A 16,711-nucleotide genomic window follows, 5' to 3' on the forward strand; every position below is an offset into this window, starting at 1 on the left:
ATTTCCTACAAACCAGAAAATGATTTCCCAGGGATCAGAACATCTTCAGATTGCCAAGCACAGCAAGTCAGTGTTGAAATCAGTCTTGGGGTACTGGGAAAAGATGAATCTATTATTGTTGAAAAGGCCCATTGTTTTTATAGCTGACGTCTTCATATTTTCTCCTGAGTCAAATTGGATTTATTGTTTGGGCTCTCTGCTTTTCCTAAGCATGTAAGGTATTCATTGAAACAGTTCATCACAGTGATCTTTCCTTTCACGGGGTGAAAGGAAATCAATAAAGAGAAAACTGGAAGGTCATCCAAGAAATCTCAAATATTTTGCTGCTTTCTCTATTGCGTATATTAGGAAGCATGTATCGTGGGGAGAATGTTTCTTGCAGGAAGATGTGTCAAAAGAGTTGCATTTGTCTTGCAGCATTTAGATATTACCAACACTCGTCACCAAGCTAGTCATAAGCTTATGAGAGCATTGCCTTCATGATAAAAACAGACAAAAAAGAGGTACTGTATATAATGCTTATATATTTTAAAAATTCTCACTTAAGGGGCTCAGTCAGTTAAGCATCTGACTTTGGCTCAGGTAATGACCTCACGGTTCATGAGTTTGAGCCCTGCATCTGCTCTCTGCTGTCAGTGCTGAGCCCACCTTGGATCTTCTCTCTCTCTCACTGTCACTCTCTGCCCCTCACCTGTTCATGTGAGCGTGTGCATGCACATGCACACACTCTCTCTCTCTCTCTCAAAAATAAACATTAAAAAAATATGTCTCACTTGAGCAAAGATATTCTCTTCCCTTGCTGTCAGAATAAATGACTTATCTATTGTCTGTTAATGTCATGAAAGTAATAAGTTATCTTGAATGACTTAAGCAATGAAAAGGTCATACAGATCATTTTCTTGATGTTCAACTAATGCAATCTGGTAATCAAAAAAACTTTTCCATGTTAGAGCTCAACTATAGAATTTGATTTCATAGACATTTGAGGTTTGAACAGGGGCACCTGCGTGACTCAGTGGGTTGAGCGCCTGACTCTTGATTTCGGCTCAGATCATGATCTCATGGTCATGAGATCGAGCCCTGCATCAAGATTCTCTGTCCCTCTCCCTCAACCCCTTCCCTGCTCCCTCTCTCTCTCTCTCTCTCTCTCTCTCTCTCATTCACTCTCTCAAAAGACAAAACAAAAGTTTGCAGAGATGTCCGTGATTAACCCAGAGGCAGCAAAGTCCAGGACCAGATAATCGAGTGAAGCTGAACTAGTGTAGTGGCATGTTAAACCCAGTCTTCTTCCACAACACACACAAATATGTGGGCCCACTGTTGCCAGATCTTCCAGCTTTTCAAAACAAGTAACACAGGTTTTTATGTGAGGATTCTGGTTTTTATATGTTCATTCTTTCATATATTCAATTACTGAGCACCCAGTCTGTGCCTAGGCACAGTCCTAGATCCTGGAAATGCAACAGTGAACACAACTGACAGAATTCTATGTCTTTCTGGAGTTGGTATTCTCTTTTTAAAAATTTTTTGGGGTGGGGCGCCTGGGTGGTGCAGTCGGTTAAGCGCCTGACTTCAGCCAGGTCACGATCTCGCGGTCCGGGAGTTCGAGCCCCGCGTCAGGCTCTGGGCTGATGGCTCAGAGCCTGGAGCCTGTTTCCGATTCTGTGTCTCCCTCTCTCTCTGCCCCTCCCCCGTTCATGCTCTGTCTCTCTCTGTCCCAAAAATAAATAAACGTTGAAAAAAAAAAATTAAAAAAAAATTTTTTTGGGGGGGTGCCTGGGTGGCTCAGCCGGTTGAGCGTCTGACTTCAGCTCAGGTCATGATCTCACGGTCTGTGAGTTTGAGCCCCGCATCGGGCTCTGTGCTACTGGCTCAGAGCCTGGAGCCTGCTTCGAATTCTGTGTCCCTCTCTCGCTCTGCTCCTCCCCTGCTCTTGCTCTGTCTCTCTCTCAAGAATAAATAAAACATTAAAACAAATTTTTAAAAATCTTTATTCTTGAGAGAGAGAGACAGAGTGAGAGTAGGGGAGGGGCAGAGAGAGAGGGACCCAGAGAATCTGAAGCAGGTTCCAGGCTCCGGGCTGTCAGCACAGAGCCTGATGCAGGGCTCGAACTCACAAAATGTGAGTTCATGACGTGAGTCGAAGTCAGACGCTCAACCGACTGAGCCACCCAGGCGCCCCAGGAGTTTCTATTATTGCTAGTTTGTGGCGTGAAATCCAGTCCAACCACCCGCCGCTGTGAGAATCCCCTCCACTCTCTGGGCAGGTGAGATTCCAGGACGCACATATGTACTTCTTGGGGAAGGACACCTGCTGACCTACGGTGCTACGCTTTACACCGCCCAGCTGTGCAAAAGTGTTCGGAAAGGTCTTATGGGAGCCCAGGTTCGCCTCCCTCCCCCCTAGACTGGAAGCTCTTCCAGGATGAGAAGTATGTCTTCTTTTACTGATGTCTGAGTCTCCAGCCCCAACCCGAGTTCTTGGTCAGATATAAGGACTTCGTTTATGTTTGTCAGCCTACACCTGTAATTTCTCTGTGGCTACAAAATAGGATTCTTATTCTTCTTTCCCAGAGTGGCCTTTAAACACTGGAACACATGTTCCTCTCAGTTTCTTCAACCACTGGAGTGGGTTTCCAGCCCTGTCACATCCTGGTCTTGGGACACCTTTGGTATGTGTTGTCCTTTCTTACACCAAGACCCCAGACATGGATTGACCGGTTCAGAAAAGACCGCAATCATGGAGCTTTTCATTTCAGGCACGTGCACTGACAAGAGTGACCCTGCATGACGCTCTGTGCTCATATCCAGGCTCTGCCGCTGACTGAGTCAGCTCTGTGCCTCCATTTCTCATCTGTAAATGGAAACATTTTAGACTGTCCTGACAGGTTGTTCATGAGGATTAAACGAGCTACTACTAATTATTTTTTTCAAGTACTCTCTATGCCCAATGTGGGGCTCGAACTCACGACCCCAAGATCAAGAGTGGCATCCTCTAACCACCGAACCAGGCACATACCCCTTAAATGAGTTAATACTTACAAAATGCTTCCAATAAATAATGCATGGCTCAGAATAACCACCAAGGGATGTTAGCTATTACGACTACCACGACTTTTAATTGGAGTCCAAAAGTACGTGTCACACTTTTTTGGCCTGTGCTAAGCTTTTCACATGACCTACCTTTAAGTCAAGTCTCCCCATTTTATGCTTAGGCAGCTGGTCATTCTGAACTCCAGTCTAACGCATGATATCTTTGGTTCTTTTTGATTTCATGATGCTATTATCCGTCCTTTTGAGTTTCAAATTTGTAATTCAACAGGTGAGTGTTGTGTCAGCTGCCCTGGAAAATATTCAGTTAACCCCTTTGGTTTCTTAATGTATAGTGTTCATGTAAGTGCTCAATCTTTGTTGGGTGAATGATCGTCTTGAAGAATGTATTACAACCTTGAAGAGTAGTTTGGTTTATTAGAGAGAAGAGACATCTCTAGATATGGTGGGACAGGAATGAGGCTAGGAAGGGAAGGTGACAAAAGGGGAAGGGTGGGAGGGAGGAATTAATAACGGTGGGGTAACAAATATCAAAAAGGAACTTCCCTTAATACCTCCCTGGTTTTGAAAATCAGGGCTGTTACCACAGGCCTGGTGATTTGGAAGCCCAGAAGTGGCTTCCTTCATTAATTCGACAATAATTTTTCAGTACCTACAATATGCAAGGCAATGTGCCAGAAGAAAGGGGGGTATTTTCATACACAAGAAGTAGAGAAAAGATATGTAAATAAACAGCTGTAATACAATGTGGGGTAGTGTCTGTATGAGACAGATACAAATGAAAGGCCCACTGGAATTCGGGGCAGCAACAGTTACCTTTGCTGCCCTCGTAGATTGTACTACCAGCCTAATTCTTCACCTCTCCTTACATCCTTGCCTTCGGACATGGAATTTTGCATTTCTTCCCACTGTGAGTGGGGCACAGTACCTAGCTCTTGACCTTAGGTTTTGTCCACATGACTTGCTTTAGGCAGAATGTGGGGCAGAAATGAAGGTGTGCCAGTTCCAGACTTAAGCGTTACAAGCCCTGTGTGTTTCTATTTGCGTCTTTTTTTTCTAATTTTTTTTTAATGTTTATTTTTGACAGCACATGAGCAGGGGAGGGACAGAGAGAGATTGAGACACAGAATCCGAAGCAGGCTCCAGGCTCCGAGCTGTCAGCACAGAGCCTGACGCGGGGCTCGAACTCACGGACTGTGAGATCGTGACCTGAGCCGAAGCTGGACGCTCAACCGACTGAGCCACCCAGGTACCCCTCTACTTGCATCTCTGTCTTAAGGACAGGCCCGACACTAGATGGAGAGGCACAAGCCTGTACACTGATCTCCAGCTCCACAATTGCCAAAGACCCAGTCGTTATAATAACCCCCTTACTCTGTCTCAGAGCAATTCGGCTTTTCTATCAAACTCTAATACAGAAACTTGGTAGCTGTAAGTGGGGTGCTGCCATAACACAAACCTAAAATGCGACATTGGCCTGGGGGACAAGAGGCAGATCATGTACTGACAAGACTTTGGGGACATGGTTAGTGAAAACTAAAAAGCCTGGATGAGGGTCCTCACAGAAGCCTAAAGAGCTCTCAAGGTGACTGTCAAGGATCACAGGAGAGGGAAACATTATTGGAAGCTGGAAGAGATTTTGAGTATGAGTCACAGAGTTTAGCAAAACTCTTACCCGTGGCGACGCGGAAAATTGAAAATGTACCTAAAACTTGATCTAGCTGAGACTTCTGGGCAATGTTGAGGGTGACACTTGGCTTCTTCTAGCTGTCTAAAATGAGAGAAGAGATGTAATTAATATAAAGAACAATTTACTCCATGGGCGCCTGGGTGGTTCAGTCGGCTAAGTGTCCACCTTGGGCTCAGGTCATGATCTCGTAGTTCCTGAGTTTGAGCCATGCTTTGGGCTCCGTACTGACAACTCGGAGCCTGGAGCCTGCTTTGGATTCTGTGTCTCCCCCTCTCTCGCCCTGTTTATAAACATTAAAAAATAATAATAATAAAGAATATATTCCACTTCCAAATGTGATTTGTAGAAAATATAAAGGTTCATTAAGTCTCTTAAGCCTACAAGTTTCTCATACTGAGAAATGGCTTCCAGGCAAAGACCAAATCCAGAGTGGGACAAAAGGTTTTGTTCAACAACACATGACAGTGCTTCATAGGACATTTCAGACACACAAATGGCCCTTTAGAAGTCTTATAGGCGTAACCTGTAGACCCTGTCCAAGGTTTCTGATTGCAGGGAGCCGCCCAGCATAGAAAAAGGACCATCTCCCAACAGACTTTTTGTGTAATGGAATGGATCATAAATGGATACTTCAGAACTGCACAGATTTAAAAAACTGTTATCAGTTTGGACAGGGATAGTAGAGGTCTTGGAATGCTGGATTTCTATGGGGAGGAAGGCTGAAAAAATTACTCTGCTGCCAATGGGAACTACATTCCCGGGAAAGGCAGGACTGAGAGCTACGGTGAACCCCTGGGTGGCAACGCCTAAGCCCTAACAAAGAACTGGCATCATGAGCCTGCTGGACTTGTGGGAATCGCCATGGACAAGTGACTGGCATTGAGCCTCTCACTTCCCCCTTCTGAGTAGGTGTGGTGACGTGATACCCAACGGCTATTTGGGATGAACAGGGTGGGTGGCTTCTCTTCAGTTCACAGGTCTGAAGCCTGAGAAAGGGTACTTCAGACACTCGCCTTAGTGCCTCTTCCGCAACTGGACCTGATGAGATGCGCTCCCAGACTCTGAGCTGTTATAATGGATGTGAACTGGAGGTCCTGGGAAAATAGTTAATTTTGCAGGAGAGGGATGTCAATTGCTGTGGCCAAAGGGTGAAGAGATGTAACACCTTCCACCCCACTGTTCTTTTAAAAATGTGACTAAGTGGGAGTCTTCTGTTCCTGCCCTTTGATAGGAAGGCTTGTGAAGAAATGATGCTACAGGACTGAGGCCAAACCAGAAATAAAAGGCAAGGCAGCTGCTGACATTCTTGCTGCACCATTCACATCAGAGCTTTAAGAGGTCACAGTCTGTCCCGAAAACACCATGTTGTGAGACGTCCACAAACCCACCCACGGGATGTGACCAGGTCCTGAACCCAGATGAAAGGAGAGATGCCTTGCGGCATCTGAGAGACACAGCCAAATCACTCCGCGGAAACCTTCTTGAATTCTGGACTCAGAGAAAATGGAAATAATAAATGACATTTTAAAGCCACTGAGTTTGGGGACTTACAATAGCTAATTGAACATTCTGTTTCTGGTAGAACTGCAATGAGAAAGCAGAATTTAGAGGAGACCGTAATTTCATTTTCCATTCACCTGAACCAGAAACAAATATTAAGTCAATAATGAAGTATACCAATTTTCATTCCTGTGGAGTTTGCAAATATTTCAAACACAGCCACTACTCTAAGGCGTTCTGCTCTTTACCGTCATGAGTCACAGTCACTGTATCGTTATTATTCAGAAATAGATGATTTTATTTCCTATCCCCATGAAACACCACTTACTTTCAGAGATTACAAACAATAACACCATGAAATCAATGAAGATGCATGTTCCTTTATATTTTATTTACCATACACATTAATAAGTAAATACAGCAAACACCAGAGAAAGGCTTTTTAATAATTTTTTGGATGTAAAGCTTAACACTTAAAATTATGCTTGCTCCCCCCCGCCACCCACCCCAAATCCACATGCAGCTATCATTTATTTTCATATATGCTGATCCTAGAGAATTACAGACTCTTTACAGTTTTAGAAGAGTATCCTTATCCTGTAACTTAAAACAATTTCACAAACTGCATGTGACCATGGCATAACACCATCATTCATATAGTTCCTCAAGGTGAATATAGCCGTACAACATTCACATTAAAATCTGTGTTTTAAACATCATTTTAATAAGCCAAACCACAAGAACCCAGGTTCTAGTTTTAAATGTGTTTATGAAGACTGCTGCTGAGCTCAAAGCATGCAGATATTCATGACCACCTAGATGAGGCTGGATATTGAAAACTCCTTCAGTAGGTCCAATGATGCAATTTTTCACTCATCCCAAGTATCTCCATATTTGTTTACTTTGACTAGGAAAAAAGCACAAATAATTGATGATTCCAAACCGTAATAAGTAAAAGATACTATTTAAGTTTGCTATTATACTAAAAAGTGCTTCTCATTTTGAATAATAAATGCACATGACAGAAAGGGGCTAGCCAGACTTTTGCAAATTGAAGTTCAGACACAAATAATGGTGCGCTCTATCAAGAACTTGACATAAATATTTGATTCTCGTAACAACCTTATAAAGTAAACACAGCCCCCATTTTAAGGGTGAGAAAACAGATTAGTAACTTGCCCAAGGTACAAGCCTAATAAAGCAAATAGAACTGATATCAGAACACAAGTCTGTTTAGGTCCAAAGCATGCGTGCCTTTACAAGTTTGCCATACTAAGTGTGGTATATATTATAGCACACACCAAAAAGTTACCAGGAAATAAAATACAGTAACAAACATTTGAATTTTGTTTTTCACAAAAAATATAGTAATAGAAATGATCAAGTCTTCAGGTTGTGGTTAATTCATTCTTTTCTCCCATGAGCTGTAATACTATACAAGAAGGAAAGAGTTTCCACGGTCCTACATCTTACATGAAATTACATTTTGAAACAAGCTCCTCTGTCTTCTCTCTCTTACTTTTAGCCTCTGTTCTATGTAGGGTTCATCGATGGATTACAGCTGTTCTAGTATTCGTAACAATGTAAAGGAGACGTTGTCAAAGTATGGACTAGGGACCCTTTCCCCAAGATTCTTTTGGGGAGTCTGTTTAAAACTATTTCATTATTATAAGAAGATATTATAGGGTTTTCCCCCCTCATATTTTGACTTTTCCCCTAACCTTCATATCCTCATGAGTATAAGGTAGTCTTCTAGAAGCTATATATAATGTGGTGCTATCACTGCCCTGACAACTGATTGATAATAAGCTTCTGTTTCTGAAATTTCTCAGGCTTAATTTCTGATTTAGCTGAATGTCAACAAACATATTTTAGGTGACATTTTCTGACCAGTGATGTCTCGGTCAATGTCAAATTTTCTGTCTAGACTCTAAAACAGAACATTCTAAAAAAAAAAAATCACCCAAACTATTTCAAAACTGTTTTCTTTTAAATTCTGTATATAAAGCATACAAACACACACACACAGCTTTTTTACAAAGAAAAAATTATTTCATATTAGTGTCATGTGACAGAACTTCACGACCATTCAGTCAAAACCACAAATGTCAGAATCCAGCAAATGCCAAAGATCTATTTTGTTAACCTTTATTACTAAGGCCCAACCACAACACTCCATATCTGAAACATCAGGGCATGGTACTACGTTGTGCAGAAAAAGATTACAGAAATGAGAGAAATGCTACTGCCTGCCCTCGTGGAGCTTACAGTCTAAATCCTCTAATTAGTGAACAAGTACCAATAAGTCTTTACATATTACAAAGTAATGGCCACTTGAATGCATAATGTTTATGCTAAAGCTTCTTTAATGATAAACATCAACAAGTATTTATTACAAATATATTTGAAAGCTGGGTTTTTTTTACACTAATACCATGACAGTAATATTATCCAACATTGTTAGGAAAACAAAATTCTAAATGAAGCAACTGCTACTGATTAGAAATAAAATTGGTTCTAAGGGGCGCCTGGGTGGCTCAGTCTGTTAAACATCCAACTTTGGCTCAGGTCATGATCTCACAGCTCGTGAGTTTGAGCCCCGCGTCGGGCTATGTGCTGACAGCTCAGAGCCTGGAGCTTGCTTCGGATTCTGTGTCTCCCTCTCTCTCTGCCCCTTCCCCACTCATGCTCTCTCTCTCAAAAATAATAAACAATTTAAAAAAATTTTAAAAATTGGTTCTAAAAGAACAATCATAATAAAAAATACAAAAGATTTTTATGTATTTTTGCGTTCTTTGTGGTGTAGGACTCTCAAGAAGGTACCAGGGACTTCCTTCCTTCCTTCCCTTTTTTACAGTAGTAAATAGAAAACCTTGAAACAACTGACGTACCCTCTAAAATTCCTCAAGAAAGACATCGTGAAACTCTAACACTGAAACAGGTACAAACCCCAATTCAAAATGCCTTCTTCCATTAGGGGTAAACTTCTGTGCCAGAAAATTTACTTTGGGTAATGTACAGCAGTTCCAAAAGGAATTAAAACAAACTGTGATTTTTAAATTTATAAAGTAAAAGTACTATTGGAAAAAAAAGGTCAAACTCCTCTTTTGGAAGTGCCCTAAAAGCCAGTTTGTAAGGCAAATAACTCTTATTCCAATTTCACAAAACATACAAGAAAATCAATTTCACTACTCAATCATGATTCTCCACTTCTGCTAAAAGTGGCATTACAGCCCATTATCAAGTCACCAGATACGGTTTTATGCAACAGATGCATCATTTAAAAAACATTATCAAGCCCCAAGGTGACTTCTGATAAGAGAAAACATTCAAATGGATTTATAATTTCTACAATGTGTTAAAACTAGTCTCATTGTCTTAAGTCATACTACCATCTGGACTTCATTATTTTCTAACACAAATGGTCTCTGGAACACCTCAGAAAAGGAAAAATTGTTAACTGATAGCTATTCTTTTTTAAAAAAAAAAGGTTATTTTGTTAATTGCTTGAGGAGTTAAATCACATATTCGTATAATTAATATTTTAAACTAATGCTGTAGTTTCCAATCCTAAAGAGTAAAGTGATTCATACTAAACTATCATACCTTCTTTTTTTGGCATTCTTTCCTGCATAGGCCTGACTGAGGGGTCAGTCTTATGTGTTAAAGTTACTTCATATGACTCTCTGTTCTTATTCCTTAATTCCTCATATGTAATATTTTTTCTTTTAGGACTTTCTTCAGGGTTGGGATCAGGTCCTAAAACAACAAACAGTTAATAAATGGCGATAAAAGGATTTGAATAAATCCAAAGCAACTACATTTTAGAAATGCTTCTTACCTACAATAAAAACAGAATAAAGTAAAATAAAGGCTCAAATTATTACCACCATCCCAAATTTTTCCCAAGATCATTACAAAACTAAAATGGACTTTCTTGTACACTGTTAAGCTTTTATTTCTAAAATTTAAAATCCACATAAAAAAATTAAAAAGTAACCAGGGCCAGAAGAATGGATATCATAATATATGCCAGCAAAATTCATATTCACGAAAATGTTAGTTTTTAAACTAGAAAATTATTCACACTTTTTATATAATTAAAAGGAAATATAGCATACCAGTGACAATTGAACAAAACCTGATATAGTACACATTTTACTTGGTATAGTTAAATGTTCCTATAACCAGAGCCTATATGCAAATAACTATAACTATTAAAAAAAATTTACCATCTTTATACTTAAACAGAAACACTTGAAAATACATACTGAGAAGTATAAAATATAGACTTTAATGACAGCACGGATCATTTTTCTCAGATCTAATGGATGCAATACTAAGGCAGAAAAAAGCGGCAGTGATAATTTTGGCCGGGGAACCAGCATTTATTCTTTCTCTCTCCCAAGGAGAGTCAAGGTAGGAATACATATCATTAAAGAGTCAAAAACTGACGAAAAAATCAGGAAGTGGTTACTCCTAATATTAGATGACAGGAACAAATATTACACATAGTTTACAAAACGTATAACCAGCAAGAAAAGCCATATAAATACTTTAAAAGAAATTAACCAATGCCAACATGACATTCAGTCAACTACTTAACTTACAAAAGTCTTACACACCACTCCAAAAATAGTATCTTTCAAAATTTTACACACAAATTGGGTGTATCATTTTATTAACATAATCATATTAATTAAAATAATTTTTTAAAAAGAAGTTTTTATCTAAGTGGAATTTTAGAACTCCACAGGAAGATCCCAGTAAATAATCAGAATTTTCAAATCAACATAACTATACATTAAATGTTTTCAACCATAACCTTTTATTTTGCTACAAAGTATACTGCATTGATACAAAGCAAAAAGGCTTTAAACTTCTAACTAGTCTTAATACTATATACCATTCTTGAAAACTAAATTTTTGCTAAAAAAGAATGCAAATAAAAATATTATAAACTTTATTGGATTTTAAAAGCACTTACATTTCATTGGTAATGAGTAGTTATTAAATTAATTTCCCTTCACCGTAAGTGATATTTTTTAAATTGTGAAGGAAACTGTGTACTAGATTATTAGTTAGGAACCCACAATTCTCATTCCCACTTAGCTGACAAGCACTGAATGTCCTTGGGCAAATCACTAAGCTTCTCTGAATCTTAGTTTTTCTCAATTGTGAAATATGCAAGTTTGACTAGATGATCTATCGATCTCTAAAGTTCCTTCCAGGTCTAATACTTTTTCTCACCAGAAAGAAAATATTTCTTTGTTCTGAAATTGTGGCAAATGATGGAACATAAATCAGAAGATTAGGGAGAATTTTTTCCACTCACAAAAGCCCAATGAAAATATTCTGCATTGTGTAGCGAGCATGATTTACTACTTTGGGAAGGTTATAAAGAGCTGGAAGGAATAAAATATAAAACAGCACTGATTTAAATCTAACTGTAATAAACTACCTATGGTAAGTCTCCTTACAGCTACGAAGGAGTGCTTTCTACTTTGAAAGATTAATAATTCTCAATTTCTGGGAAGAGAAAGCAGAACGAAATAGGGCAGGCAGGACTTAAACAAAAGGGGAGAGTGTCCTGGTAAGGAAGGACAGCACCTGGGGCAAAGCAGAGGAGGCCACGACTGGCCCCTGTGGAGAGAAGTCGAAGAGTGGCAACCCTGATTTAGAGAAGGGGCTGAGAAAGCAGAGCAGTGGATGGAGAGATGGCTGTTCTGGAGGACATAAAATATACTGAAATATGGGCTTTGCTGTAGTCCTTAGGCAGATACCAAAGGGCATTTTGTCTGTTTGCTTTTATTTGGAAAAGGAATTATGTAACGTGGAATGGAATTTTCTAATGCAAATGGAAGGAAAGATGAAAATCATTACAAAGGAAGAGGTGATGCACGGCTAGAATCCAAGTAGAATGGATTCGGACTTGAGAGTCTGGCAAAATGAGAGATGCAGTAAGAAATAGAACAGCTGCCTCTGAAGATAAAATAATAACTAACCACTCTCCTAATCTGCCAGCCTTCTTCCCTTTCTAATTGGGAGGTCTTTGTTTCCAACCATTCAGGAAAAAAAAAAAGTCAAGGCTCTCGACAACTTCCACCCACTTACGAATGTCTTTAATTACTGTAACTTCCATTCTCTCCTGTCTCTTCTTTTCCGAAAGGTTAATTAATACTCACCACCCCCACCCCATCCTGCTCTAAAGCAATGCTGGCCAATGTAATTCTCTGAAATGATCAGAATGTTCTGTATCTGCACATTCCAACAAAGCAGCCACTAGCACGTGTGGCTACTGAACTGAAATGCTTACAAAGCAACTGAGGAATTGAATTTGCACTCGGATTTAATTTTATTTAATAGCTACATGTATTTAGTGGCTACTTTATATTCTGACCTACCTAGAACCCCTTCTACAACCTCTGGAACCTTGACTTATAATCAACTTCTCCCTTCCCACTGTTTCCCCTCTCTCCCTTTAACTTAAAACATGGACCCAAATCTGTCCCAGCTTAAACAACAAAAGCTCAAATGTTCCTTTAACCTTGTTTGTTCCTTACAGTTACTGGCTTATGGTATTTGCATCAAAGGAAGCGTTTTCAAAGAACGTTCTATCCACAATCCCTTATCCAAACCTTCATAGTCAGAAACTTTTCAAAATTCAGTTTCTCAGATTTTAGAAAAATGTCATAGTATATGGCCCTTATATTGCTTACTATCCATCCATTCAGTGATTTGAAGCAGCAATGCAGAAACAAACATTTATATTTCTACAAAATGCAGGAAAATCACATTTAAGATAAAGATTACAAATAGATTTATGTCAGTGTAGGTCAGGGTCTAAAATGAATTAAGTCAGATTTTATCATCAGTTTAATTACTAAAAAAGCTTTGTAGGGGCGCCTGACTGGCTCAGTTCATAGAACATGTTACTCTTGATCTCAAGGTCGAGAGTTCAAGCCCCATGTTAGAAAAATAAATAAATAACAAAAATGTTTAAAAATAAAGCTTTGTGGTTGTTAGAATTTTTTGGATTTTAGGATTTTAGCTAAGGAATTGCAAACCTGTACTTTCTAATTCTTTACTCTTCACCGCAAACTAGATTGAAAGAACGAAGGAAGGAAATGAATGTCTGCTGAGAGCCCATTACTTGCCAGGCATTACCTCTGATTATTTCATCTGATTCCAAAAGCTCTTTAAGAGAGGTATTATTATCTCCATTCGGGAGATCAAGAAACTGAAGGAATCACAAATTTGTTACTTGCCTAAAGTCACATAGCTAGCCAATGTCAATCATTCAAATCCAGGCCTTAATCCAAAGTTGATGGTGTTTCACTTACATTCTGTGATCTTCAAAGCTAGTATTTACACAAACTTCACAAAGCATTTTCACATGGATTTTCTCACTTGACAACAGTTCTGTAAGGCAGGTAATTATTATTTTTCTCACATTATAGACAAAAAAGCTGAAAGCCTTTAAGACCAGCCTAACAAGTATAACTTCTTTGAAGCCTCCCTGAGGTCCAATTTAGCACTTCGTCTTTGCTAGATCACTAAAGTTTGTTAGTATTTTCAATTAATGGGACACATTAGTAATTTTTCCTTATATTTCTGTATCTTCTAACAGTCTAAGAGAATTTCTCAGGGACAAGGACCACGTCTTATTCATCTACACTTCTTCCATACCTAGCTGAGTGCCTGACATCTACTGGACGTCACAAAATGTAGAATGAAGGAAGAAACAAATGCACAACAAACATGCTGAGTTTAGGGTGGTGGTGGAACATACAGGTGATATCCAGCAGAAAAGGTGATCAAATAAAGTTTATACATACGTTGGACCATAAAATGTTGAAATTCATTTCAAGAGAAGTTTCTACCTTGGGCAATATGATCAGTAATACCAGTGGGAGTAGATTCATTCATAGAAGCACTGAATGGAATTGGCTCATAATGAGGAAGCATGTCTTTTTCTATGTTGTCTGCTGCTGGAGATGTCACAAAAGATGAATGACCACTCACATTTGAGTCATATTTTGACTTCTGAGAATAGTGCCTGTAATTCATATTGTATAAGAAACACAAGTTACTGTCTACACCCTAAGAAGTGTGTCAACATATAAAAACTAGTTATCTTATTTTCTAAAGGAATCGTGTAATTTTAACATGGTCATTTATGATAGCAAAATGAAGTCTTTCTCTCCACCACAAAAACCTTAAAAATATGTTCTGACCCATTTATACAGCTTAAAAATGTCACTCTTAATATAGAAGAAAAGTGCATTAGTCAATATTCTAATCCCTAAGCTTCAGAGATCATTTTTAATGTGTTTAAAGTTCTTAGAAAAAAAGTACTTCAAATCAGAAATATGTCCAGTATGTCCAGTTCCCACATTAATTGGGAAGTTACTTCCATAGCTAGCAGGCCATAAATACTATTTAGCTAAGGCAGATACATAAGGATTACTAGCATTCATGGACTTTATCATTTATAATAATTTATCTATTAAATCTACTTAATTACATGATTGATCTACCTATCCAGATGGACAGGATTCATTTATTTATACTAACATAATTAAAACAAAAATTTGGAGAATGTACATACATAACAACAGAAGGATTAAGAGATGGGACTGATGAAATTTGGGAATTTAAAAGAAAAGTCCAAAATATAGTAATCAAAAGTGTTTGCCAAATTAAAATCCTTTATTCTGGGATTAGCATTCCCGATAGGATGCAACTCTCTATTTAAAACAAAGGTAGGGGTGCCCGGCTGGCTTAGTTGGTAAAGCCATGAGACTCTTGATCTTGGGGTCATAAGTTCAAGCCCCATGTTAAATGTAGAGTTTACTCAAATAAATAATTAAAATTAAAAAAACAAAAACAAATAAAAACAAAAGCAGACAAATTTTACTCCAAGTAAAACAGAAATAGTTTTAGCTTGCTGGAAAATGGCAAGTTTCCAATGGTCCTTCAGGTTAGGCAATGTTTCATGCCCTCAATTATGGCAATATCCAATTACAATTTTTTTTAGCTAAAATTAAAAACCTTTAATAAAAATCAGAGTTTGGCCTACCCAGATGGTGAAGATCGCCGTGCTTGTCCTGAGCGTAAAGCTTCTCCAAGAGGGGAATTCTCAAGATTCTTGAACTTCTCTTGGCAAGTTTTCACGTAAGAAAGCTTTCCAGCAAAATATCCCATGATACAAGCAACTTATTTGTAAAAACAAACAAAAAATGTGACTCAATGTGTCCATTTAGATAAAAATCTTTCCTAAAAGGAAAGCTGTTAAGAAATGTGAGCCTGAATAGAGGTCGTTGGTACGGGAAGACTGACATTTCTCGAAATAATGGTACAAGTACCATTACATCAGCCTTGGAGCAAACAGAGTCTGTAGATATAATTCACTTTCACAAAATAAAATAATCCAAAATAAAGTTGCTTTAAGATATATAAATTCTACTTTACTAATTATTAATATAGACAGGAAAGACGTGGTAAAAGTATAACAGAAATGTGGAATTAAAGCAGAGTTCTAACCTAATCAGAAGGATTTTAGGCCGTTTCTTTTCCTGTAAAATGGGAATGCTACCATTTGACCTGCTAATTTCATAAGACTGTTTTTAAAATAAGGTGCAACAAATCCCTTAAAATAATGAATTATGAAGTGATACCTAAACATGGCTAGTGTTGCATCATTATGTGTTTATTTCCAATATAAAAGAGAGGCTAACCTGGGAAGATTCATAGAAAAGCCACAGGCGCTCTTTTTTAAAGCAATTTATTAGCTTCTTTCCTATAAACCATACTATAGTATGTAAGTAAATTATGCTTGCTTACGCTTTAAAATGTAAAGAGATTTTTAAAAGTTGGACTTAATTTTAAGACACTTTACTTTGGTTCATCACTACTTGACAACTTTCTTTCCTCATAAACCAAGAGAATTTATTTTAAGATACTGTCTCCTTACACATCACTTAAGAGGAATAGTTTTATTATATTATAAAGAAAAAAATTCCTATTAGTAACTTGTGATTCTTAATGCCCAGGTAGTCAGTCTGTTTAATGAAAAGCTTAAACAAACTAGTCAAAACAAATACACCAAATAATGGCTAGGAGTTAGATGAGATAAAACATTTGGTAAAAACTACTTATTTTACTTAGAAAGGAAAACTAGGGTTGTTCATACTTACATAGAAGTTTAGGGATGGACCCATATCTGGGGTGACTTGAAAGGATTCCTGAAGATAAAAGGGTAGATATTCCTGAGTAACACTATTGGAGATAGACACATTTACATAATTAGAATATTTCATTTTCTATTAAAACAAAAAGGTTTATGCCAATGTTTATGCTAAATGTAAGAAAATGACACAAATAAGCAAACTATTTCTGTGAATCATAATCTTCATCTCTTCTAATGTGAGACAAAATAATAAATTTGGAATTGCAGTATAAAGACAG

General features: G+C 38.1%; 1 protein-coding gene across 8 annotated transcripts in view; it reads right to left on the minus strand.

Annotated features, from left to right (window-relative positions):
• Positions 1-6,605: 6,605 nt before the first annotated feature.
• OCIAD1 (OCIA domain containing 1) overlaps positions 6,606-16,711 on the minus strand; it is a 28,164-nt gene continuing 18,058 nt past the window's right edge. For 3 of the 8 annotated variants that reach the window (XM_040484127.1, XM_040484168.1, XM_040484135.1), the window contains exons 5-9: positions 16,441-16,488; positions 15,324-15,459; positions 14,125-14,300; positions 9,848-10,000; positions 6,606-7,148 (exon numbers count right to left, since the gene is read on the minus strand). In XM_040484127.1, coding sequence (XP_040340061.1) covers positions 7,111-7,148; positions 9,848-10,000; positions 14,125-14,300; positions 15,324-15,459; positions 16,441-16,488 — 551 coding nt within the window. In that variant the 3' untranslated portion in view covers positions 6,606-7,110. Of the gene's footprint in view, positions 7,149-9,847; positions 10,001-10,178; positions 13,664-14,079; positions 14,301-15,323; positions 15,460-16,440; positions 16,489-16,711 lie in introns of those variants that run through there. The other 5 variants (XR_005793211.1, XM_040484153.1, XM_040484154.1 and 2 more) reach the window with 5 other exon arrangements.

The sequence above is a fragment of the Herpailurus yagouaroundi genome, unplaced genomic scaffold (genome assembly GCF_014898765.1).
Source record: "Herpailurus yagouaroundi ecotype Mexico unplaced genomic scaffold, PumYag 28, whole genome shotgun sequence".
NCBI classification, from domain to species: domain Eukaryota; kingdom Metazoa; phylum Chordata; class Mammalia; order Carnivora; family Felidae; genus Herpailurus; species Herpailurus yagouaroundi.